The 26,647-nt window shown below is 50.0% G+C and overlaps 1 protein-coding gene across 18 annotated transcripts in view; it reads left to right on the forward strand.

Moving 5' to 3' along the window:
* Window positions 1-26,647, forward strand: part of ALKBH3 (alkB homolog 3, alpha-ketoglutarate dependent dioxygenase) — a 57,255-nt gene that overhangs the window by 24,988 nt on the left and 5,620 nt on the right. For 6 of the 18 annotated variants that reach the window (XR_010841231.1, XR_010841230.1, XM_067037037.1 and 3 more), the window contains exon 9: window positions 11,781-11,879. The exons of 1 other annotated variant lie outside the window; for it this stretch is intronic. Coding sequence is in view for 13 of the 17 variants with exons in the window: in XM_067037037.1 (XP_066893138.1) it covers window positions 11,781-11,879 (99 nt within the window). In the remaining 4 variants the exon portion in view is untranslated. Of the gene's footprint in view, window positions 1-11,727; window positions 11,894-12,636; window positions 14,825-26,647 lie in introns of those variants that run through there. 11 more of the 18 variants (XM_067037047.1, XM_067037048.1, XM_067037049.1 and 8 more) reach the window with 7 other exon arrangements.

Here is a 26,647-nt window from a genome sequence, read left to right on the forward strand (position 1 = left end):
TAGAGGGAACCTTCGGAGCACATGAGGTTGAGGACCTGGGGGGGTGTCTGCTCATCACCGAACGAGAGTCCCAGCGGACACGGTGGGGGGGCGCAGGGGCGGGTGTGGGAGGTTATGTCCCGGGGTGGCTTGGGAATGAATGTTCTGATTTAATGGCTGACTGGAGAACCCTGCACTTTTGCTGGTGACTGGGGTCAGCTGGATGTCAGGCTTCGCGGAATTTGTTCTGTGTGCTCTTCGAGGAAGGGAGAGTGTTTATTTCTGGTGCTACAGTGATGAGTGGAAGCTCTTTCAAAATAGCAGTTCCTTTAAGTTGCATTTCTTGGAAACATTATATCACCAAGAATGGCGTCTCCATTACGTTAAGGCACATTCAGTGTGGCTAGAATGCCTGTAACAGTCAGTGTAAAGCCAAGCTTGTTTTTGTTTAAATTCAGTAACTTCTGACCCCCACCCCACTGCCGATACTATACCAGCAACAAATCTGAACAACAAACACGGTCGGCAGGTGTTTCACTGTAAACTGCATTTGCCTTTTACAGTCACTGGTTCTCCCGGTAAATAGGGCTATGGAGTGCACGTGCCAGTCCCTCTCTAGAACCTTCCATGCCAAATCCATGTCAAAAGTCAGGAAAAGAGTTTGATAAAAACCCAAAGATTTGTGTGTGGCAAGCGAGCTCAAAACTGTTTTGAACAGATAACCTCGGTCGTTTCAAACCTATGCTTTTCTACTTAGCCTCTTCCTTTAGCAGATCTTATTTCAGAAACAGCTGCTTCTTTGTTTTTTCAGATTGATATTGAGGATGCCATCTTTGCAAGCGTGGTTTGAGTCAGCAGACTAACTGTAGAGGTGACTTTGTGGGGTCCTAGCTTTATTCTGTCTCCATAATCTACATAACTAATATGTTTTGTTTATGTCAGATTCAAAAGATACATTACCACTATGAACAAAAAGTCCAGCTGTGTTCTTACGTCAGTGCTGTAGGAACAACTTTTCTGTCCAAATATAGCTGCAAGCTTTGATGATCGATGAAGCTGTCTAGAAGCCAGCCAGGTTCTCAAGGGCAAAAGCAACACCACAATTTGATTGGGAAAACGAGCTGGAAAGAAATGATTAAAAAAGAGGACAAGGGAACATTTGGGCATGGCCATAAGTTGGGAGGTCGGGCAAGTAAAGGGACACTGGGCTCCAGCAGGCTAAGTAGCTGTAGCACATGCTGGCGTTTAGTTGTCAGATATCATTGCAGTCTGCAAAAAAGCCTTGACCATACTTGTCGAGCAGCTCTACCATGTATCTGATTCTTGGACTGGAGAGCTAGGGAAATCCCTATTCTATCTGTTACCATCTTGAGAAAACCCTTTGCTTGATTCTGCAGGCACTCTAACGTCTTGGTTTTTTCTTGATTTTGAAGCACGGATTCTGGGATAGGTTGTCTCTCTCTGCAGTTTCCCTTTCCTACAACTTGACTTACTTTTGGAACACCTGCGCTCCAGCTCCGTCCCACCACACTGCTGATATCGCTATGCCACTGTCCTAAAGAGCGAGTAGTCTGGCCCTTTCTCAAGCGTCATTCTCCTCTTCTTTGTAACGTCGGTCACCAGTGTCCAGCACCTCTCTGCCTGAAACGTAGCCGTCTGTAGGCTGCCTTTTCTTTCTCTTATTGGCTTCTGAAACATTATCTTAGCTATTCTCACTTTTCTCATTGCTACTTCTCTGCCTCCTTTGGGGTTTTTTCCCCTTTACACCCCTTAAATATGGATAGTCAAGGTTGTCTTCGATTCTGTTATCGTTGTCTACATTACTTTTTAGGAAATTATGAGCTAGCAGTAGATTGTAAATGCTGTATAGGCAAGGTCCACTTCTGTCTTGTTTATCATTACGTCCCAGCATTTAGCACTGTGTGTGTGTGTGTGTGTGTGTGTGTGTGTGTGTGTGTGTGTGTGTGTGTGTGTCGGGGGGGCGGTATTTTGTTGAATAAGTAAATAAATGGGATTTCATTTGTTCTTATGGCTTCAACCATTTCTTCTTTGGTGGAACCACTTCTGGATCTTATTTCATTTCCAGCTTTGACTTTTATCTCAGGTTCTAGGCATCACTTTGTACGTGTTCACGAGACATTTCCGCGTATAATAGCATGTGACGTCTAACCTGAAACTGTAAAATTCAATTTATTGTTGTTCTCTCAGAAAACTCCACAGTTTCACCCACCCATAAGCCCGTTTATGTTCATGATGTTACTATTCTCTTGGTCAGGTTTACATTGTAAGTTATTTTCAGTTCTTCCCATTCTCTCATTTTAATTGTTTCAGTTCCCAAATCTTCTTAGTTCTTTCTGGAAATGTCTGAAAAACTTTTCCTTCTAACAGCAGCTTCATTCCAGGCTCTTTTTACCACACGTCTAAAATACGGAAATGACCTTTTTCCACCCTGATATCTTTAATTCTAATCTTTCCTCCCTGGTTCTGTCTAATATCCAGATGCCAGATATCTTCAGGAACAGCTCATTTTTTTCTCTCTCTCTCTCCCCCCGCCCCACCTCCTGCTCGTAAACATTAATTCAGCACCGACTACGTGTCGGGTACTATGCTCAACTCTGCGGGTATAGCAGTAAATATGGGGGACATGGACCCTGCCCTCGTGGATGTCACAGGAGCTAGAAGATAATCAAATGAATGGAGAGACATAATTACAACTTGTGGTTAGAGCTCTGAATTTAGATTTTCCTCTAAGTGCAATGGGAATAAATGAGGTTGTGACAGGCTCTGATTTATATTTTTAAAAGAGCTCTCTGGCTGCTGTGTGAAGAATAATTCAGGCAGAGGCAAGAGTAGGAGACTAGATAAAAGGTTGTGCAGTGTTTTTAGTGGGAGGCTGCCGACTTGGACTCAGGCGGTGGCAGTGGGGAAGAACGACGTGAATGCGTTTGAGGTGTGTTTTGGAGGGTGAACCAGGTTTCTGGCTCGAGCAGTTGGTGGATGGAGGTGCTGTTTCCTCAGAGGGAGAAGGAGCAGGGGGGTTTTGCATTTTGTTTTGCTCTTATTTAGGGAGGGTCTGTAGAGGGAATCAAGAGTTCCTTCTTCTACACGGTGTGTTCGAGATACTTGAGACTTACAAATGTAAAGTAGGACGTTGGCTATGAAGTCTGGGTTTCACGTGACGGGTCTGTGCTAGAGGTATCATTTGGGAATTGTCAGGGTAACAACACCAGTGACAGCAGTAAAGGGATGGTGGTCAGTAACAAGTGTACAGTACAGACTCTGTGCCTGGCTTTGTTCTAAGCGCTTTACGTGCAGCCTCCAGTAATCTTGTCCAGTTGACAGGGCTGCTATCCCCATGGGACAGGTGAGGTGGCTGAGGCACCGTGTTCCGTCTCTTGCTGCACATTTGCACAGACAGTTGTTTGTTGAACTGAATTGAAACGAATGATCTAGATAGTATGTAAAGCTATGGAGTTGCACCATTGTCAATTCAGGGCAGAAGAACAGAGAAAGAGGAGCAGAGAGCCAAGATGGAGCTCACTGCTTTCATCACTTTGTTTTCCAACCCCAGAGTCTATATTTGCTCCTCCACTGGAACAAATCGTAAACGTAGACTCTCCTCAGCCAGACTGTCAAATCTTTACATCGTCTATGCCCCACCGACTTTGGTGTCTCACTGTTCCCTATGCGATTGCACTACTCTGCTGGACTGTCTCTTTGCTCCTTAGGCATGCTCTCCACCTTCTCATTAACTTAAGTCCTCTGCAGGCTTCAGGGGCCCACTGTAGACTCGAAGCCTCTCCTGATGCCTCCAGTGAAGAAACTAATAAGAGTTGGTGCACGTCGGGTGCTTCCTCTGAGTTTGGGGAATGAGAAACAGGTAGCGCGGCTTCTACTTTGCTTCATTTGACCTTTCTACTCCTTTGTGTTTTGTCTTTATAAGCATCTTCTTAGTGAAGAGATGGAAAAATTTCTAGTACGTAGCTCACCTAGGAGATCAGAGATGACTTGGAAAACCAAATGTCTCACTGTTGACTAAGATCATTATCTTGGAAGCATGTTTTGCGTCCATGGCCTTTTCTGATTGCGTTGGGATCACTGAGGTTAAGAATATGATACTTGAAGCAGCATATCTGTCCTGAGCCTTGTTTCAGGCACTACCATGTGGAATGGCAAAGGGGCATCAGAGAAGCCGGCAGATAACATGTGGCCTTGCTTGGGAGCTTACATAGGATGACAAGACATGGGCATAAAAGAAGGAGTCACGTGAGGAGCCCACCAGCGGCTCAGTTGGGCGGCTCTTAAGCAGAAACTGGTCCTCAGACTCGCTTTGTTTATATACTTCCCAGGGTTTTTAAAGAAACTGAGTTAGTTGCCAAAATTCATAACTCAGGAGATTTCATATAAAAATCCCATTATCAGGGCTTCCCTGGTGGTGCAGTGGTTGAGGGTCCGCCTGCCGATGCAGGGGACGCGGGTTCGTGCCCCAGTCCGGGAAGATCCCACGTGCCGCGGAGCAGCTGGGCCCGTGAGCCACGGCCGCTGAGCCTGCGCGTCCGGAGCCTGTGCTCCGCAACGGGAGAGGCCACAACAATGAGAGGCACACGTACCGCAAAAAAAAAAAAAAAAAATCCCGTTATCAGTTTCCCTGGAAAACCCAGAAGATTGGGCAACTCCAGGGGAACGGTGAGGGGCTGCAGAGTGGCTCCCACCTGTACGCAGGCCCTGTGCTCTCTAGTTCTCCATGGTCCCCACTCCTGGCCCACGCCCCTTGTTTATGCTACTTGCTGATGTTTGTGACCCTTACGGTATAGTCAGGGCGCCATATAATTCAGATAGGAAATAATTACAGGATTTCAGAAGAAAGAGAGATAACTTTGGAGAGCACAGCAAGGTGGAAAAAATACAGGCTTTAGAGCCAGGCAGATCTAAGTTCAAATACTTGCCTACCTGCCTCTAGCCAGCCTTTTGCCTTAGAAACGTACTTTCCCTCCAGCTTCCTTTGCTTATAATACAAAGGAGAATATCACGTCCCTTACAGGGTTGCTGTGAGAATTAGCAGTACTGGGTACAAATGGTCCCTAACATGCCTGGTGCTTAGGCAGCGTACACCGTGGTCGCTCACGTCCAGAAAGTCCAGCAGGATGCCTTGCTTTAAGTACCTGGAAATTGTTATGAAAAGACACTTGGAGCAGGGAAGTGGGGAGCCTACTCTAGGTGGATTAAAGAATTAAATCTAAAAAATATAGACTTTTTTTTTAACTGAAAGGAAATGCAGTTGTATATTTAAGTTTCCTGAAGACAGAAAAAATACCATGAAGGAGAGCCAAAGAAAGATCAGTAGAGTTGACTGTAAAAATTTTTGAGCTATTCTGTGTTAAATATCATAAATGCAGTTAAAAGGCAAATAGCAAATGAAAAAAATATTTATAGAAAGTATAACAGAGACAGAGGGAAAATATCTTACTGTGCATGGTTGCAGATCAATAAGAAAAACATTAACACCCTATAGAACGATGGACAAAAGACTCGAACAGAGTTTACAGTAGAAGAAATGCAAACAGCAAATAACCATGTGAAAAAACGGTGAACTTGGTTAGTAATTAAAGAACTCTGTTTGAAGAATGAATTGCCATTTTTCCCTAATTTTTTTGGCCAATTGATAATGTTCCATGCTGGTGATGCGCTCAGAAGGCAGGTGCTGTCACATGTTCTTGCTGGAATTATAAATTGCCACAACCTTCTTAAAGCAGTTTGATGTATAAATCAAAGTGCCTTCAAGTTCATACCCTTAGATCCAGTTATTCCACTTTAAAGAATGTATCCTAGAAATATACGCAGAGATGTTTAGACCAAGATCTACTTGCAGTAGGTTTTTCTTTCTTTTTTTTTTTTTAAGTATTACTGGTATATTAAATCTCTGTTTCCAACCATGTGTACCTAACTGCTATATCCTTAGCACTAGCATAGTGCCTAACATGTGTAGGTGGTCAAAAAATAATTTGTGAGTTTAAAGGAGGAAGGGTGTGTTCATACAAAGGAATATTATACAGCCATATTTTAAAAATACAGTACATCTGAGATATAGAAAATGCTCACAGTACAGTGTTAAAAATGAGTGCACGATTGTATGTGTAGAATATTACCTGTGTATGTGTTGTGTGAATTCTGGATGACGGGATTAAAGGTGATTTCTATATTTTCTTGGTGCTTTTCCTCAGTCATTCAGGGCATATTTATTGATATGTGTGATAGGCATTGAGCATATTTCAGAAGGGGAAGACAGCATAGCCCTCCCCTCATGGAGTTTGTTATCAGAGATCAAGAAGGCAGACATTGAACAGGTGGTTACGAGTGTGTCAGTTACTCTAGTGAACTTACGTTACTTTTATAGTAGGAAAAAAAACTATGCCAATGATCATTTTCAAGCACTGATGTTTGTATTGGCTTGGCCAAAAGGTTCGTTCGTTTTTTTCCATAAGTTGGCTCTAGTAGCGCTTAGTTGTCTTTTAACTTCATTTGAAACAATTTTGTTAGATTGTGTTGTGACAGCTGTCATATCAGTGTGCATTAAAAAAAATCAAAATTGGTGAATTTTTGCATAGCCATTTTAATATTAAAGATGGGGGGAAGCAACATTTTCAGCATATTATGTTTTATTATTTTAAGAAAGGTAAAAACACAACTGAAACACAAAAAAATATTCATGCAGCGTATGGAGAAGGTTCTATGACTGATCGAACGTGTCAAAAGTGGTTTTTGAAGTTTCATGCTGGAGATTTCTTGCTGGACGCTGCTCCACGGTCGGGTATACCAGTTGAAGTTAATAGCGATCAAATCGAGACGTTAACTGAGAACAATCAACGTTATACCACGCGGGAGATCGCCGACGTACTCAAATATCCAAATCAAGCATTGAAAATCATTTGCACCAGCTTGGTTATGTGAATCGCTTCGATGTTTGGGTTCCACATAAGTTAAGCGAAAAGAACCTTGACTGTACTTCCGCGTGCGATTCTCTACTTAAACATATAGAAATGTTCCATTTTTAAAACAAATTGTGATGGGCAGTGAAAAGTGGATTCTGTACAATAATGTGGAACAGAAGAGATTGTGGGGCGAGCAAAATGAACCCCCGCCAACCACACCAAAGGCTGGTCCGAAGAAGGTGATGTTGTGTGTATGGTGGGATTGGAAGGGAGTCCTCTATTATGAGCTCCCCAGAAAACCAAGTGATTAATTCCAACAAATACTGCTCCCAGTTAGACCAACTGAAAGCAGCACTTGATGAAAAGTGTCCAGAATTAGTCAACAGAGAATGCGTAATCTTCCATCAAGATAGTGCGAGAGCACATGTTTCTTTGATGACCAGGCGAAAGCTGTTACAGCTTGGCTGGGAGGTTCTGATTCATCCGCCGTATTCATCAGACGTTGCACCTTTGGATTTCCATTTATTTCGGTCTTTACAAAATTCTCTTAATGGAAAAAATTTCAATTCCCTAGAAGACTGTAAAAGGCACCTGGAACAATTCTTTGCTCAAAAAGATTAAAAGTTTTGGGAAGATGGAATTATGAAGTTGTCTGGAAAGTGGCAGGAGGTAATGAAACAAAAGGGTGAATACGTTGTTCAATAAAGTTCTTGGTGAAAGTGGAAAATGTGTCTTTTATTTTTACTTAAAAACCAAAGGAACTTTTTGGCCAACGCTATAATTTCTAAGACACCTTTTTTAGGACAAGAAAGGCGCAATTACATGAAAAATCTACATAGACCTCATACAGTGTGAAGTTTCCTTTCCAGTGAAAAGCAAAATGTTTAGATTTCTTATCTGTTGGGTGGTTTGTAATGATATAACAATATACACCCAGGCTTTTTTTTTTCCTAAATAGCATTTTTTTGTTTTGTTTTGTTTTTTGTTTTTTTGTGGTTTTTTTTGCAGTACAGGGGCCTCTCACTGTTGTGGCCTCTCCCGTTGCGGAGCACAGGCTCCGGACGTGCAGGCTCAGCGGCCATGGCTCACGGGCCCAGCCGCTCCGCGGCACGTGGGATCTTCCCGGACCGGGGCACGAACCCGTGTCCCCTGCATCGGCAGGCGGATTCTCAACCACTGCGCCACCAGGGAAGCCCCTAAATAGCATTTTTTTAAAAAATATTAATTTATTTGGCTGTGCCGGGTCTTAGTTGTGGCATGTGGGATTTTTATTCGCAGCATGTGGGCTCCTAGTTGCGGCATGTCGCACCTAGTTCCCTGACCAGGGATTGAACCCTGGCCCCCTGCAATGGGAGTGTGGAGCCTTAACCACTGGACCACCAGGGAGGTCCCTAAATAACATTTTTCTAAGGGAAACTGAATAGGCTAAGATCTTGGTGAAAGTTGTGGAACTTTGGAAAACCCCAGCATTCACTGGAAATTATAATTAAGCATTCAGATGAATTGGCTATGGTTGGGGAGGGAGTGAGAGTGTTGATTAACATTAATATAAAAAAAATTTTTTTTTTGCTTTTTCCATCTACTTGTGAGGTTTCAAGTGTGTGGAAAACCAAGAATATCAACAGCAAAACCCACCCTGTAGACTGACTGTGACCCTAAAAGTTTCTATTAACTGGGATTGGGAATAGAAAATTTTATCCTAAGCCATGGCTTCCTCTCCCGCTGCGGAGCACAGGCTCCGGACGCGCAGGCTCAGCGGCCACGGCTCACGGGCCCAGCCGCTCCGCGGCACGTGGGATCTTCCCGGACCGGGGCACGAACCCGCGTCCCCTGCATTGGCAGGCGGGCTCTCAACCACTGCGCGCGCCACCAGGGAAGCCCCTAAGCCATGGCTTTTTAATGGGTGTGTTTTGTTTTGTTTTGAAGAAAGACCTGAATAAATCAAACGGGTCACAGAGCAGCGTTTGCATAACTTAACCACATGCTTAATGGCGGTGAGTTCATTCCTCTCCACAGTCTCAACTGTGCTTCCACTGTCGCTTATCCATTTATCAACTGAGCCCTTGTGCGTAGCCACGTGAGCTCCTCCGGCCTTTTATCTGCTTCCTCAGTGGAAAAAGTCTCTGTGTATCTTGGTTAAGTTAAAGCGTGGCTCTTTGGTCTGTTGCTGCTCTGGTCTCAGGGGAGGAAAGCATTCGTGAGCTCTGTGTTACCTTGATAGAAGCCCCTGCCCTCCGTTCTGTCTCCCTCTGTGAACTAGGAATAAGTACATTCCTAATTCCTAAGCCAAGGGTGTTGGAAGGAACGAATAACAAGCAGCAAAGTAATGACGTCCCCTCTCGCTGTGAGTGCGCTGGTATCACTGTCTCCTTCAGGGACTGGTGAGAGTAGCTCCCTGCCAAGCGAAGGCTCACCCTCTTTTGCTCTTTGGTACAACTAATGGTTATACTGGATGTAATGTGTTTCAAACCAACCTGAGGCTTTCTCTCAATTGAAAACCTCAGCTCTTAGGAGCAGTGAGGGAAATGTGGCTCTGCTGAACATCACTTTCCGTCCATGCTGATGTTTCCCTCTTGCATTTGGAATTCTCTTTCACTTGCTGGGTCTATTCCTGCTTCATGTTTCCAGGTAGAATTACAGTGCTCCCCTCGCCTCTTCCACTGGCCTTAGCACTCCCTCCTCCCCAATAATGTGGTGGGGTTTTTTTTTTTCATGTTTGGAAAACTGTAAGCAGTTCCATTTATTTGGAGCACAGTGTGCCCGTGAAAGAGATGTAGGAGCTGAAACTAAAGAGAAGGAGCAGGCAGGTCATCAGGAGCCTTGGGTGCCAAGCTAATGGATTTGAACGTCATCCTGAAACCTTTGGGATGTCCTTAAAGTATTTTAAGCAAGGGAGAGGAATTCTGAGATCAGATTTGCATCTTATTACAGTGGCTTTGGCAGAGCAACACTGGATTAGAAAATGCTGGCTCTTAACTTTTCTAATTTCTCCAAATTACTCCTTATACCTGTTCCCTGGTCTCACAGAGCTGTGTACACAGGATGGGGCTTGGTTTCTTGGCCTCTGGGCTGTTGCATATACAATTCCTTCTTCCTCGAGCATGCTTTTCCTCCTTAGTGTATTTTTTTTCTTTTTTTAAATTGAAGTGTAGTTGAGATACAGTGTTATCCCAATAATGTTTTAATGTGCTAAGAGATCTTCATCTCAGGATTCTCTTCCTGTCGTGTTAAGTGTCTTTCCTGTCCACTGCACTCTCCTGTCCTAGTGTCTGTGCTTGGTTTATAGATTAAGGCCCCGTTGTACTTCTGGATTATATAGAGGGCAGCAACAGTTCTGTTTCTAGCTGTGTTGAACCTTGATCCGGTAACTGACTTTACAGCCTAAATCAAGGAGCCTTGGACCCTCTGATCTCATGAACGATGCACTCCCTTCTGATCTCTTTTCTTCAGTAGAACATACATCTCCTCTGTCTGGAGTACTGTTTTCAGAGAGCAACCTTTTGCTTTTCTGAGATGGAGCTGGGCTACCTGAGGACAGGGTCACCTCCCACTGGTTGGCTGAGGGGTCAGAGGTAAATGTTTTGGTCCTTACTTATTACTGGAAGACAAAAGGTGGCAGACACAAAATCAATCACTGAGACCAAAAGTTATTTCAAACATTGCTTATATCTTCTGCTTATAAAGTTACGAGAGTGCTTGACAAAGTCACGGCCAAGGGCTGGGGACTGGAACCTAGACTGTTTACGGAAGTTCATTTTGTTTTGATTTTGATTTTCCTGGGGAAAATCATTGTAAACAGTTACATTCTCAGAAGCACCCCTACAACAATAAACATAAACACAGCATTGCAGTGAAATTAATCCTGTAGTAACCCAAATGTAATCTCTTGCATTGGAAGTGAAGCAGATGAATGGACGAATCTGCCCAGAATGGAGGTGAAGAAGTCAGGAAACTTGGGTCTGTCCGGGTCTCAATTCTTGACGTGCTCTTTGTTGCTGTGAGCAGGGAAGTTGTTTAATGTGCCCCTTTGTCAGCGGTGGAGGAGGAGTGACACCACCTGTTGGCCATATTGCAGCCCGTGCTGGGAGGCTTCCTTACGGTGTTGGACGTGAATTGACTGTGAGCTCTGGAAGAAAGGGGCAATGTACATACCGGCATTTGTATCCTAGGTGCTCAGGAGTTGCGATCCGTTCTCAAAGGCTTACACAGCCAGTCTCAGTTTAGCGACACTACTCTGCTCACAGCAGAGCTCCCTCCCTTCTTTGAGAAAATCTTGTTGTTGACTGTTCTGGAAAGAAACAAGAATATATCTATCTCCAAAATACCAAAGTAGCTATAGGAAGAGTTGTGACTAGTTTTAACATAGGTACCAATTAGTGAATTAGCATAAATTATGAAAAGGGGGTCAAAACTCATCACACCATGTCTTGTTTGAAAGCCTATTCTCCTAACACTATGTCAAAACACAGGGCACAGAATAAGGCAGATGTAAAGAATTATTGTATAAATGACTTTGAATTCCTTCATAGGCCAGAATGTGCTTTTCTGCATTTTGAATGCTGATAATACTAACGCTAATAGCTGTTATGCTGTACCTAATACTTACCAGTCTCCAGGTGATTCACACATATGTAACTTGAGGCTCACAGCAGCCCTGTGTGGCGGCAGGTACTCTCGTCATCCTCAGTTTACAAGTGAGTAAATTCAGGAACAGAGAGGTGAAGTAACCTGCCTAAGGCCAGTCAGCTGCCAAGTGACAGAGCCGGTCTGGCTGAGTGGAGGCTGGCATTTCTTTGACCAGCGTCATGTTCTGTTGCAGTATCTTGATCACACAAGCAAAAAAAATCAGTGCAGTGAATGCTGTTTTTCTAGGAAGAGAATGGAGACTACACGTATGTGGAGAGAGTGAAGTTACCCTTGGGTCACGGGACCTTGTTACTCATGGAAGGAGCCACCCAAGCAGACTGGCAGGTGAGAACGTGCAGGTAACGTGGATTTGCTGTCCTGTAGAGGCAGTTTCCTGACTCACTTACGGTTATTAATTCTGTATTAGACGTGGTTAAAAAGCAAGTGGCTTTTATAATGAGCAAGAGGCAACAAACTGACTTCATTTCCAAGGGGTTTTGATTCTACTGACAGTCAAAATGGCCCTCTACAGCAGCGGTGTCCACTAGAACTTCCTGTGAGGATGGAAATACTCTGTATCTGTGTAGCCCAGTGTGGAAGCCGCTATACACATGACTGTTGATCTCTTGAGATATGGCTGGCGTGCCGAAGAACTGGATTTTTAATTAATTTAGAGCTTCAGGCCGGCGGTGGCTAGCACGTGGGGCTGCACAGCTCCATAGCTTAGGCCAGGCCCTTTTTAAGGTGTGCAAATTAAGAACACTTAGCATGAGAGGGGAATCTCATGCCTGTCTGTGATCTCAGCCATTTATGTGTCTTCTTTTGAGCTTTGGAAAAATGGCAGGAGGCTGAGAGGAAGAGCAACACTTAGAAAAAATGAAACCGTCTGCCTGTGAGGGTGCTGACGTATCACAGTGAGGGTGGTGGTAGAGATTTGTTTCAGAGAAGAAGACCTTTCTCCACAAGACGTAAAAGAGCTGTTGCTGCTCATTGATGGGAGATAAAATTGAAACATGTCTATGTCCTCATAAATAAGTTTTAAATTGCTTTGGAATAAAAGTGTAAGTGTGTGTATGTCAGAGTTATTCATATTTCCATTTAGCATCGAGTGCCCAAGGAGTACCACTCTAGAGAACCAAGAATAAACTTGACCTTTCGGACAGTTTATCCTGACCCTTGAGGGGCGCACTGGTGATGTGAGGTCTTGGAGAGGGAAGCTGTGCTGAGACTGAGCAAACCTTCCACCATGAAGAAACTTCTGGAGACTGGTCCAGCTGCTCTCATGGTGTGGCTGTTTGGAAGATGTGGATGGGATTTGCTTCCCAGCTTGGAGTCCTAATAGATGACAGCCTGCAGTTCATGTTTGTAATATGTTTACTGTGGGAACAGTAATCCCTAATCTTGTTTTGAAATCACGTATTTTCTTTAGGCAAATTAAAAACTGCTGTGGCTGTGTTCACAGATGATTTTGTCCATAAGCAGTTTTTTTTCTGCCCTCTCCCGCTTCATTCGAAGAAATATGAATGGCCTTTGCCTCCGGGGTAAATCCACACGTGTTTGTTCCTTGTTCCTTTAGCAAAGTGGAGATATAAATATGAGTCAGTGGCTCTGGAGCCTTCCGTAGGCAGACAGCTGCTAAAACCCAAACAGAGCTTTGTTGAAGTCTGCCCTGACTCCTGAACAACTTGGCTTGTGTGCTATTGTAATGCAAAACTGCATATTCTGGGAGCACTTTATTTATTTAACTGAGTCTCCTTGCCTGTCCATCTTCCCAGGATATGCTCAGACAGGTTACAGGCCTCTGAATAAAGAGCGGAGGTGGTATCCTCCAGTGCCTCTCCAAGCAGCCACCTGGACTACTTGAAATACAAGAGAAAACTGTCCCCCCTCAAAGGGAGGAAGAATTGAGTGATGTCATGAGAAATTTCGGCTGAAGAGCAGCAAATGCCCCGCTCGTGGCAGCTGTTCTACATAGCTTAGTTCCCCCTGGAGAATGACCTGAGTCATTTAAACCCTAGCCAGATAGGAGCGGGAGCAGTCCTACAGGGAATAGACTCAGTTACCCAACAGTCCTGTTCACTTCAGAGTTCAGTAGCCCTATGACTAAAGGCTTGCTTCTGACTCAGTGTTTTCTTCTACACATGTTCCCGAGATGAAAGGGTTAGTCTCTGATGCCACCAGGGCTCCCAAAGCAGACAGAGCGACTGCCCCTGGTTGCATCATAAAAGGCTCGTGTCTTCCTGACCCCTTGACGTAGGAGCAGCATATGCCCATTCCAAACCAAGACAGGGAAACCCGGAGAGAAAGAGAATGGATTTAAATGGATGAAAGTAGGGCGAGAGAGTTCCAGTTTCCCTTAGCTCCCTGTGGGGAAAATTTACCGAGCCTTCTTGCTTTTGATCTTGTTTCCATTCCATGCTGTAAGATTGATGATCTCCATGATCACAGTAAAATGCCAAAGGCTGGGCAGGCCCTTCCCCGGAAGGTAGCTGAATGCCATGCCTGGCCAGGCGCCGTTCTCTGACAAGCTCTGTAGCTTCTTGAACCAGAGTCTCTTTCTTTTAAATGCCGTTGCCTGTGTGTTGCTCCTTTCTCTAAGAAATGCTAAATGCTTTATGAAATCTGAACATCATACTGACTGAGCCTTCCCGTGAGGGAGGTACAAATCACCGTAACTACAAAGTGAAACCGATTTAATCCCTGGCTTTCCTCCAGTTCAAACAGACACAACCTGGCCAGGGTGGTGCAGCAGCTTCGGCTGTGAGTTGGCTGCATGACCTGGGGCAGTTCCTCTTCTGTTCGCACAAGTGACAGGGCTGACAGATGACTCCAGGTCTTAACCACATCCCTCCTGACCCGGGGTCATGCTCTCCCCTTGCGTCAGCTGCGATTTCAGCTCTTCGCTCATCACTGCCATGTCTGTCGGGGAAACTAACTCCTACTCTTCAGCAGACAGCCTGGACCACCGCCTGGGTTTCTTCACCTGAGAGCAGCCGTCTTAGGTTTTGTTTCTTGCTGTCAAGCGCCGGAACTGCCACTCTTTCTACCACTAAGATAATGTCCCTTCTGAAATGTCAAGTGTGTACTTGCCATAGAGTAAAAGTACAGGGTTAGGACCGGACAGGAATTCCAGAGCCCGGCAAAGGAGGCCCGCACTCAGTGACTGCACCGACCTGTTGCTGTGTCTTACTGGTGGTAGATCTAACTAGGAATCGGGGGCGAAGCTATTTTTGCCAACATTACTTGTAAAGCAGAGGGAGCAAATATAACGGCTGTCGCGTGAAGAAAAACAGGCCTAGTGTCTTAGTTGCCCGTTGTTGGAGCGTTAATAACCTGCCAGGACTACTTAATAATCGTCCTAGGAGCTTTTCCTACATAATTCCTAATCCTCCCTGGAGCCCTGCCAAAACAAGATGCTATTCCCGTTGTAGAGACTAGACTGAGCCTCCACGAGGTGAAGTCATTTCCTAGGACTTGCGAACGGCAGGACCAGCACATACAGCACAGGCAAATGCCTAGACTGTGCCTCTCCCTCTGCCACGGGCACGCCCAGGCCCACGAGCCCCAGGGCTCGCTCATGCAGAGCGGGCAACCCAAGCTCACCCTGGTGCCCTGCTGGCCAGGCTGACTGCCAGGCCGCTCTGTCCCCCGGCTTTCCTGTGAACCCGTGCAGGTGTCTGCCCTCATCTCTCCTTAATCAACATGAGCGTCTCCTAGGCAGAAACTCTGCTGCCAACTGGACTGGAACTGTCCAGTTTACTGGGGGAAGCTCATCTGGGGGGGACACCGTCCAATTTATGGCAAATTAGACAAATTCTCATCTCACCTTCCTGGCAAGTGACTGAGAACATGCTTCCTGACCATATCCAAGCAAACTTTCAGAGGTAGACAGGTGGTCCCTTCCTCCCTCCATTCTTTTTTTTTTTTTTGCGGTACGCGGGCCTCTCACTGTTGTGGCCTCTCCCGTTGCGGAGCACAGGCTCCGGACACGCAGGCCCAGCGGCCACGGCTCACGGGCCCAGCCGCTCCGCGGCACGTGGGATCCTCCCGGACCGGGGCACGAACCCGCGTCCCCTGCATCGGCAGGCGGACTCCCAACCACTGCGCCACCAGGGAAGCCCTCCCCTCCCTCCATTCTTATCTGCGAGTACATTTGGGGACCCTGATGCCCAGACTCAGCATCCGGCTTCCTCACGATGCTGACCGACACCACGACCCCGACAGCAGACAGCCCAAGAAGCAGGGTGAGCTCCGCACACCAAAGACACGCTGAGAGTAGGCACCTTGCCTCAAAGCGCGGGTCGGAACATCCGACACAGCATCAGATGGTATCCTCGGCACACAGCTAACCACTAACTCACATGGCATTGATGATTCCTAATACGTTTGGGTCCCAGCTCATGAACCTGCCGTTCTCCGGTGACACTCACTCCCTGCTGCCTCCGTGGCTGCTATGACCTGCCCTCGCGAGTGGCAGGTCTGTCTGGACCTGGTCAGTAAGTGGCACCGTCTCCCGAACTGTGTCCTGGCAGCCCCGGAAGAGCCAAGCGGGCACTGCAGGGAGCAGAACGCCCCAGCTGGACGCTTCAGAGAAAAGCCCGACACACGAGGGGGCCCGGCCCTGCTGCGGATATTTCTTCCTTGAGTTCCGGCAGCTTTTCCTTGGCTGCAGAACGTCTAAGACCCACTTTGCCTTTTCTGGTCATAAACACGTGTAGTGTTGCGTCTGAAATCTTGACTGCTTTATTTTCTTAACTATGCCTTTGAAAAAGCCAAATGTTTCCATAGTGATGCATTCTGTTTGTTTAAATCTTTACACATACGTGGTTCCACCCTCACGCTCTCCTCAGACGGATTTAGTTTACAGCTGTCCCCTTACCCCCTCCCAGCTTCCCTTTGCAAGGAACCCCAGTATGAGACCCCTGTCAGTGTTGTGCTGCTGGAATCCATTCTCAGATATGATGATTCCTGTGTCTCGGGGTCAGCAGGGAAATTATTTTGATGTTTACTAATGAGGGTGGAACACAGGCTAATGGTGCCTTTTCCAGCTGGCCTAGTACTGCTGTGACACATCAGAAAAGCCTTCCCCAGCCTGTGACCAGAGCCCCATGCTGGGCTGGGCTTTCAGCTGGGCGTGTAGGAAAACAGGATAAATCAGGTAGTATTTTTGTAGCTACTATTACCCAAAAGATTGTTTTCTCAGATGAGCCAACTTGGAGATGACCAGGGCACGTGTGACACTGTTATCGTTACAGTTATTTGGATGCTGTCACTTCCCCTCCATGTAATGGTGATGTCACACTCCCTGGACACCAGGGACAGTCCCTATTCTCATGTGGCCTCCACGAGTGTGGACATGCTCAGGCAGGATCCCGGCCTCTGACCCCACTAGCTGTTAACTCTGGACACAAAGTCCAGGTTTCTAAAAGGGAAGGAAAGGTGAAAGCCAGGAGGAAGTGTAGAGTATTTACTGGGCCTGTTACGTACATAATCTGACTTGTTCTTAAAAGCAACCCTTTGAGGCGGTTGCTTGGTCTTTTAAACAGATGAGGAAACTGAGGTACCTAGGGGTGAGGTCAGACCCTGAGACTGGGTGTTGCTGGTGGGCAGGCTCCTGCGTGGTTACCTGTCCGCAGGCATTTAGCGCGATCTCTGGGCCTCCCCCGGCCCTGGCGTAGCGGGGATGGGGGAAGCGGCAGCCTGAGTCTCCTGGGGCCGGAGGGACTGTGCTTTCTCATCCCCTTCAGCAGCCGGCGAAACCTCAGGCCCTTGCCTGGGAGCCTGGAAGCTTCTCCCCAGGGGGCGGGAAGCAGGAGGAAGAGGTGGGCCAGAAGCGGGGCTCTCGAGGGCTGCGTGATCAGGTTGCAGTCAGCCGCCCACCGCAGGAAGGGTGTGGGCGAGCCTGTGACCAGCGCCTGCCGCGCGGCGCCTGTGATGCTCCAGACGCCCCCGAGAAGGCGAGCGCGAGCCTGCAGGAGCGGCTTTGGCCGCGGAGACGCGGGGACGGGACGGCGGCCTCGCCTTTGCAGGAGGCCGCAGCGGCGAGGCCCTCCCCCGGGCCGCTCTGCGGCTCTGAGGACTGAGTCGGAGCCTCTGCCACCAGGTCCCTCCCTGCCCCCACCCTTGTCTGCGTGAGGACGGGATCATCTAGGAAGGGAATCCGCACCCTCCAAAAAGCGACTCTGGGCCGCGGGCTGTGTCCCCCGCGCCTAAGGAGAGTTTGTGGGCTGGGCGGATGAAGGAGGCCGTGAGGGCCCCCCAGACTCGGGCCTGGGGTATTCTGGCTGCTGCCCACCCGGTCGGGACTCAGGAGAGTCCTGGGGAGGAGGAGGGCCCCCCAGGAGTGTCTCCCCCATGCCCCTGTTGGTTAGAGCAAACTTTTCTGGAATGTTCTCTCTGAAGAATATGTCAAGGGATCAGCCACTAATTTCTTCCCTGCACCCCGTCTCTGATGTTAGCTGTGAGCCCCTATTCCCCCCCCGTGTGAAGGGGAAAGGAGGACAGTTAGCCTAGAGGCAAAAATCTGGGGAGGCCGTCTGGAGTGTGTGGCTTCCCGCCCGCCCCCCAGTCGGCCCCCTGGAGGGCCTCCCGCCCTGGGCTGGGAGAGGGGGCCCCGGAGAGGAGAGCTGGCGGACTCTCGGCCCGCCTTGCTCTTTGGCTCCACACGTCCTGTGAGGGTGTCGGCTAGGAGCTGCGCTCCCCGCTGGACAGGCGCCCCTCTGAGGGCCACCCAGGGCCGTGCCGGCGGCGGCAGCGTGAAGGGAGCCACACCAGGCGCCCAGGCCAGAGCTCTTCCCACCGCTCTGGGGTTCCGCGACCTCTCCCGAGACCCCCAGCTGCAAGCAGCCCCTGGTGACAAGAGGGAACGTGGGCACAGACAGCCCCAGAAGGCCGCAGTGCCTGTTGGGGCAGCCCTCCAGGGACCGGTGGTGGCGGTCCCCATGCCGTCCCGGCCGGGTGGCTTGGGGCGCGGCTCGAGGCAGCGACTTCCTGCCGGACATAGAGCAGGCTGAGCTCTGCACCAGCCGCTCTGGGGAGTTAGCCGGGCAACTTCAGGCAGGACTGGTTAGCCCCCCCCACCCCCCCGTCACAGTGCTGCCTGCGGGGGTGGCCTTGAGAAAGAGCTTTGACACATCCCCTCGTCCCAGGCTCCGCATCTGGCCGACTTAGTGCAGAGCCCCCGTGGGTCCAGCCTCAACTTGAGCCAGGCTGACCTGGCCTTGAGTCCCACTCTGTCCTTCCTAGCTGAGTCACCTTGGGCCCATCTGCCGGCCCCCAAGCCTCAGTCTCCTCAGCTGTGAAGTGGACACAGAGGCAGCCACCTCTCCGAGGTCTCGTGAGGGTCGAGCCCATGGATGTGACGTGCCTGACAGTAATGTGTCTAGCAATGTAATCGTTTTCAGTAGAACATTCCACATACCCTGCTAGCCCCAACCCTAACCCCCCTGCTGGGTGGGCGGTGCCGCTGTGACTGACAGATGGCCCTGGGACCCTGCCCTTCCCCTTGCCCGGCTCCCTGGGTGCCTGCACCTCTGTTGCGGGCAGCGAGGGGAGGCCCGGTGGCTGTGGGAGGAAGAGCAAGATGGAAATTGTGCACAAGGAGGCTGATCATATTAAGATCCAGCCGCACTTAAGCGTCTCCTGGGAAGCTCTTTGCAGCGCACTGAAGAGAGCTCCCAGATGCTAAAGCGGCCTTGCATCGAGGCCCGGTAGCTCTTAGCAGCCTCGCCACCTGCTCCCCAGGTAATTGGCCGCCTAATGCACCAGCCCTGGCCGGGTTCCACCGCCTCCTCCCTCTCGGGTCAGTTCATGATGTTCCCCAGCCTGGCGAGCGGGTCACAGACCAGGGCGACACACCCCCGCCAGTCACATTGTTTTCTCGTCCTTGCAGGCCACGTCTAGATTCTGTACAGAATGCCTCGGCCTGGGAGAGTAAACAAGATTGCCAGGCAATCTTGGATCAGGAATTCTGTTCAAGACCAGGGCTTTTATGTCCAGAAATTGTGTGTTAGGTGCAGTAGGGAGCATATAAAAGGGGGACACGATCCCTCCTATTATGGATAGAAGTAAACCATCATGGTTTTCATTTTCCTCTTCAACATTCGTCTTTATTCCTAACTAACTACAAAAGGGATATGTGTTCTTGGTAAGAAATTTATAAGAAAGATAAAAAGAAAATCATTTATAACTTCATACCACAGATGACAGCTCTTCACATTTTGCAGTGGATTTCTTCTCTACACGTTTGTATACTTCAAAAAAGAAAAAAGAAAGCAACTTCATACTGAACTCATCAACTTGTAGTCTTCTGCTACTTTTTTTTTTTTTTTTTTTGCGATACGCGGGCCTCTCACTGTTATGGCCTCTCCCATTGCGGAGCACAGGCTCCGGACGCACAGGCTCAGCGGCCATGGCTCACGGGCCAAGCTGCTCTGCGGCATGTGGGATCTTCCCGGACCGGGGCACGAACCCGTGTCCCCTGCATCGGCAGGCGGATTCTCAACCACCGCGCCACCAGGGAAGCCCTACTTTTTTTTTTTTTAATTGATGCATGACATTAATTGTTGTTCCTTAAGAAGTGGCTGCATAGAATGGTATACAGTTGTATCATTATGTACCCAGTCCTTTGTGTTGGATATTTCAGTCATTGTTCAGGTTGGAGTTGCTTTTGCTATTTGTAACCATTCTGTTGATTTTGGAAATCCTGAGAGTGGATGGTGGGGCGGCAGTGTAGCTAGGAGTCCAGGATTTGGCCTCAATCAGACCTCAGTTCAAATAATAAAAGAAGAGATAAGTAACATTTTTATAGAGCCTGAATATTGTGCCAGGCACTGTGTTAAGTGCTTTACATACATTAACTCATGATTTATGAATCCATATAACAGGCCATGGGCTAGGCATTATTTTTATTCCCACTTTACAACTGATGAAACTGAAGCACCACCCCTCCACTTCTGCAGCCGTCCTGTGGCTAAACCTTTGTGCACGTGTATGATTGTTTCTTAGAATACATTCCTGAGAGTGGGGTCCTGGCCCAGATTCAGAAAGCTATACGTATTTTTAAGGCCTTGAATACATAATGTGAATGACTTTCCAGAAAGGTTGCCCCAACTTCTACCAGCAGTGTTTGCGTATATTTGAGAAAGTCATGCCATGCTTTGAGCAGCAATAATGTGCCAGGCCAGTGTTCTAGAAAGCTTCTCTCCTTGAAGGAGAGGCTGTGCCTGGCGTAGAGTAAGCAAGCACTCAGTACGTCTTAGCCAGTGTTAGAATTGTTGTCACGTAACGTGTCGTTTGTTGAGAAAACAAGACGCATACTTGAAGAACCTCAGTAACAAGGTGAGTGTGGAACAAGGGGTCCTGACAGTGAGTGCCGCACGTGTTGGAGGAATATGGGACGTGATTTGGGGTGGTGGTCATGGAAGGCTGCATGGTGGAGGAGGCACTTGGAGAATGGGAAGGAGGACCCTGAAGTAACAGCCTGAAGGCTCATGAGCAGTGGAGCCTAGGTGGCTTGTGTCCAGGGCTTGTGTAGGGAGTGTTGAGCTGGAGGAGAGACAGTGAGAGAAGAAGATGGGCCCAGATCAGGCCTGGGAGCCGCCCCAGGCCAAAGGCTCTGATGGTGGGGAGCCTCCGAGGGCTGAGACTTTTAGGAAAATGTACTTACCAGGAGGGAGCGAGGGGATGGGACTCGAGGTGCGGAGACCTGTGCGAGACCGGGACGGGAGCCCAGGCGGAGGGATCTGCGTGTGTGGCCTGGTAGGCACTCTGGGAGCAGTGAGGAGAAAAGATGTTGCGTTTCCTGGTGCTGGTAACAGCCCTGCTTGCCGCAGGCCCTGGAGCAAAAGAAAAAACAGACACAGGGCTCAGCTATGAGGTCAACATGTCTGACAGAGCTGGATGGGAGACCTTGGCGTCTATCCATGACCAAGGTCAGACTCTTGATACTCCCTCACCAAGTCTGGGCCTTGGGGCACCCCGTTCAAGGAAGCAGCACAGCAGGCCCTGCCCCCTCCAGCTGCTGGGAGAGTCGCCGCCAGCCCCGCCTCGCCAGCGTGTGGAGAGCCGAGGAGGTGGGCCTCCGGGCCTGCTTCCAGCAGGTGAACGCCGGCCCTTACCCGTGTCCCTCCCTCCCGGGTGGGGGCCACAGGAGCCGAGCAGCACACTTGCTCTCCGTGGGCGGGCAGATCTGCAAGTGGGCAGGAAAGAGATTTGCCGTCCCCCCAGGCCACTGCCTTCTCCAAGCTCCCCTGGCAGAGCAGTCTGTCCTCCTCTCCTGGAGGAGGGACTCAGGGGGCTTGGGAGAACATTTCCTGTGTTCTTCCCTCCCCACCCCCCCGGGGCTGGAATGTTCCTTCCCCGCTTGCAGCTGAGGTAGGAGATACTCCCCCCTCCCCGACAGGGTCACCCTGCCCCATCCAGGAGCCTTTGGAGGAAAGGCTGCCAGGAATCAGCCGGGCAGGGGAGTGTCCAGCTGTCAGTTTGGGTGCCACGTAGACCTGCTTCTAGAGGCAGCTCCTCCGCTTACTGCTGTGTGGCCTTTGGCAAATTTCTTGGCCTGAGTTTGTCTGCCAGTAAGACTGGGTTGTTGTGAGAATTGAGTGTGACAGTGTAGACCCGTCTCGGTCTGGGTAACTGTTATCATCAAATAATGTAGACGGGGAGGAGCGTCCTCCAACCTGCGGGCTTGGGGCAGATCTCACTGTGATGGAGGTGGCGTGACTTCTGTGTAGATGGATCTCGGACAAGGCCTTGGGGGAGAGAGGCCCCAGCCTGGCCAAGAGAGACTCGGGAGGAGGCGGCTGTACTGGGGCCATTGGGGGGGCTGTGGGAGGGAATGTGGAAAGGGACCTGATTCTGGGGAGTTCCCATGGAGCGGGGCTTGGGAGGAGGGAAAGGAGGCAGGGAGAGAGCCAGAGAGGAAGGAGGAAGTTCTTTCACGGCACCCCATTGCCCCCCACCCCAATACAAAGCACTGTATTCTTCCAGCCTCGCCTGGGAGCAACAGGGGGCAACAGCTGGCAAGGCTGATTGTGTCTAAGGTTAAAAGGTGAGTAAGAAGTTGGGCCTCTGAAAGGTGGCCCCTGGGTGCTGGGGCAGTAGTGTCCCGGCACCCTGTCTCTGGGCCCTGGGCCAGGCCCTTCTGCGCTTGGCCCCAGTTTTCCCATCTGCAGAATACAGGGGTTGCACCAATTTAATTTTTTGTAGCTGTTTTGACCACAGTTCATGGTTAAGAAAAAAAAAAAGTTTACACACACATTTAACTAAAACTAAAGCTTAATAGAACAATACTTTATGACACGGCTCTACTCTGATGTTGTCTGTTGTGCATCATTGAAAAATGCTGGTGATGTGGCTGCCCGACTGTATGGCCCACTAATGAGTCACGTCCCCCGCCCTGAACACTGACCCAGCTCATCTGGACGTCTCCTTCCTGCGCTGGCAGCTGGCAGTTCTATTCCATTTCCTCTGGCCTCATGACCCCCATCAACCAAGCCTTTGTGGTTTTCTTCTTCGCATCTTCAAACAGTGATCTCCGATGCGGGAGGGAGCCCCTGGCCCGATGGCACTGCTCCGAGCGCCCTCTCACCTCCGCGGGAGGTCCTGGCGCGCCCACTGTCTGGCTGGGCCCTGCCTGCACTGCGTCAAGTGCCGGGACGTCCGTGGGTGGGGAGGACCCCGTGCCATCAACACGGGCAAAGGAGCGGGTTTGGATGTCACCCACACTCCTCTCCCCACCCCACCCCCGACCACTGCCTGGGCCCGAGGACACCAGCCTTCTCTCTGGAAAAGCTGTTGGGGGGGCTTCCCTGGTGGCGCAGTGGTTAAGAATCCGCCTGCCGATGCAGGAGACACGGGTTCGAGCCCTGGTCCGGGAAGATCCCACGTGCCGCGGAGCAGCTGAGCCCGTGCGCCACAACTACTGAGCCCGCGTGACACAACTGCTGAAGCCTGCGCGCCTACAGCCCGTGCTCCGCAACAAGAGAGGCCACCGCGGTGAGAAGCCCGCGCAGCATAACGAAGAGTAGCCCCCGCCCGCCGCAACTAGAGGAAGCCCACGCACAGCAACGAAGACCCAACGCAGCCAAAAATAAATAAATAAATATATTTTTTGAAAAGAACAAAAAAGTTGTTGGCAAGTGGAGCCTGGCTCCCAGTTGGAATTCCAGACTCTTCCACAGGCACAGCCGCTCCACCGTGTCCCTCCTTTCACTGAACCCCTGTCGGGGCAGGTCCGGGAGTCACCATCGTGGGAGCTGCTGATGGATGATGAGGTGAGCTTTGGCAGTGACAGACCTGGGTTCAAACCTTAGCTCTGTCTCTGCCTGGCTGTGTGGCCTTGTGAAAGCTCCCTCACGTCTCTGAGCCTGTTTCCTCATCTAAAGTTTGGAGATTGCAACACCCATCTTGCAGGATAAACTTAAGGGTGAGATGATAGGTACCGAGTGCTTTGTGTTGGTGCCTGGCCTGAAGAAAACTCATTCCTTGAAATCCCATCCCCTTGGGTGCCCCTGTGAGGGAATGGCTGGAGAAATGGCAGCTGTTGCCGCCTTAAAGAAAGAAGGGGGAGATGCCTTCCATGGGCCAGTTATAGGAGGGCAGTGTCGGAGGAGAGAGGCTGCCTTAAGTGGGCTGTCCTGGGAGTGACCTGCAGCCCCAGCGTGTCCAAAATGTGCAGAGAGACTGGGGTGCAGCAGGCATCTTGTGTCCGCTGGGCAGCCAGAGACAATGTCTGAGGAGGCAGACAGGCAGGGATTGGGGAGAATGGAGTGTCTGGGCCCCCATGGCGGGCCAGGAGCTTTTCACGAGGCTGATGGTGTGTGCCAGTTCAAGGCCAGGCTCACAACACATCACACAACAGGGCATCGTTTCAACCCTAATTCTTTGAATACATTTAAAAATTCACCCTCCTGCAGGGCAAGTTTTACCCCAGTATGTTCTCATAGAATAATCTGGTTTGATCCTCATAACTGCCAGCCTGGGTAAAGGATGGGGCAGGCACAAGGCTTCCACCTTCACAGGGTAGCAAGAAGAACTGTCTGGCAAACACTAGAACCAGGGTGCCCAAGCAGGCAGTCTCGATACGCTGTTTGCCTCTTCTCATGCTGTCACCCATTGCCGAGGCTGCGTGAACGTCTTCTTTGTGGGTTTTCTTCGGAACCCACAACACTTTCTTTTTGGTGCCCCGCTCCCGTGATGATAATTATCGAAACATCCATATCCGGGCTCAGATCCGAGTTATTATGGATCTGAGCCAAGCTGGAGACAGGCATGAGGGCACCTCTATCTTCAGAGACTGCTGTTCTGGGCAGCTGCTTCCCAGAACACAGAAAGCCATTCCTCCCAGGGCTCCTGTGTGCATTGGCTCTTGATAGCTGTAGACACCGGGGCTCTGACAGCTGAGGCGATTAGCCCAAGGCCACACAGCTCCAATAGCAGAGGCTAGGGGCCCTTTGAAATGCTGCCTTATGCAGCTGGGACTTGGCACTGCCTGGGAAGGCCTCCGGCCCCCTCACCTCTGTGTTCTCGGCCAACTTCAGCTGCCCTCTGCTCTGTTTTGCCAATAACCAGAAGACTCTCCTTCCAGGGCAGAGACTGGCACTTTAACCTTGGAACATAAATAAGTTCCTGGGGCTTGCTTTGGGGAGCACATGGGGCTGGCTCGTGGCTCAGTGGAGGCGGTGAAATTTCTCAGAATCTGAGGTTGCATGCGCTGCTTTAAGCTTACTAGCTGGGGGATGTCTCTGGGCCTCAGTTTCCCTGCCTATACGTGCGGGGCAGTGCCAGATCGACCCCTTCCGGAAAACCTGTCCTCAGGGCAGCGAGGCTGGACTAAAAAGTTCAGGACTGGGTTCCATCCTTATTCTGCCACCACCTTGCTGCTTGCTGTGTGACCTTCATCTAGTTCCCTCCCCTGTCTGAGCCCCTGTTGTCCACTCAAAAGACAGCAAAGATCCCTGCTTTGCTGAGGTCATAGAGAGGAAACTACTTTGCCAAGCTCAAGTGCCACAGATGGTAATTTTATCATTATCCACGTGGTGATTCCCTGGCAAGCAGGCCCGGGAGAGGCGACACTCAGGCCTGCAAAAAAGCATGCAGGAAGGACTGGGCCACAGACCCTGGGCTGCCAAAGCTGTGCCAGGTAGCAAGCCCGTAGCAGGGAAATGCATCCCTGTTATTCACATCAGCAAGCCAGGCCCACAGCCTGGGCGTGATTGTTGGGAGGTTTCCCAGGGCTCTGGGTCCCCAAGAGTCTCCCTGCTCCCCAGTCCAGGATGGTGTCCCCTGGGGCTCAACCTGGGAGTGGGGGGCTGTCAGGGTGCCTCCCCCAGTCGGACCAGCCCTGCCGTGCCAGCTCCAGCAGCCTCCCTGCCAGCAGCTGGTATTCTGTTGCACTGTATACAGTGAGGCCCAGATTAGACAGTGAGCTCATCGTGACATGAATGGGGCCACTGGGGGGGTGGGGGTGGGGGGGACTGGAGGCTGAAGATCTGACTTGAGGGTGTCGCTGGGGACCTCCCTGCACCCTCTCCCTTCTTCTCTCTGTCTCTCAGGCCCGCTCCATCTCCCCCCTGCTCCCGTGCACACGCCAACACCCTCTCTTGGAGCTTGCTGGGGGTCGTCATGGCAACCGTCCAGCGAAATTATCAAAACACGTTTATGCTCACAGTCGTACCAGAGCAAGAGCTCATTCTGAGTGAGGCAGAAGCAGGTGGTTGGATGCTGAAGCCACGGGCTTTGTGGGGGGGGCCCACGGGGGGAAGAGGGTGCAGCAGGAGGTGAGGGTGGGGCCCGGCGGCAGGAGCCCCGGGGAGAGGCCTTGGCACTTGCTCCTCCTCACCCCTTATGCCACATTCACATTAGCATTCCGTCTCCACACACCTGGATTCACACACACACACACACACACACACACACACACACACACACACACACACATAGACAAGTGGTCGCTGAGCCAAATACACCCAGAGTACAGATGGACCCGGACAGCAACATCTGGAATAACCATGACCTCATTCAGCACTTGGAGGCCTGAGATCCACTCTGGGGAGACTTCTGGGTGAGCAGGAGGGCACAGCCAGCCGACCCAGGCTTCTAGCTGGCAATAG

This window comes from Kogia breviceps, chromosome 7 (assembly GCF_026419965.1).
Source record: "Kogia breviceps isolate mKogBre1 chromosome 7, mKogBre1 haplotype 1, whole genome shotgun sequence".
NCBI lineage: Eukaryota > Metazoa > Chordata > Mammalia > Artiodactyla > Physeteridae > Kogia > Kogia breviceps.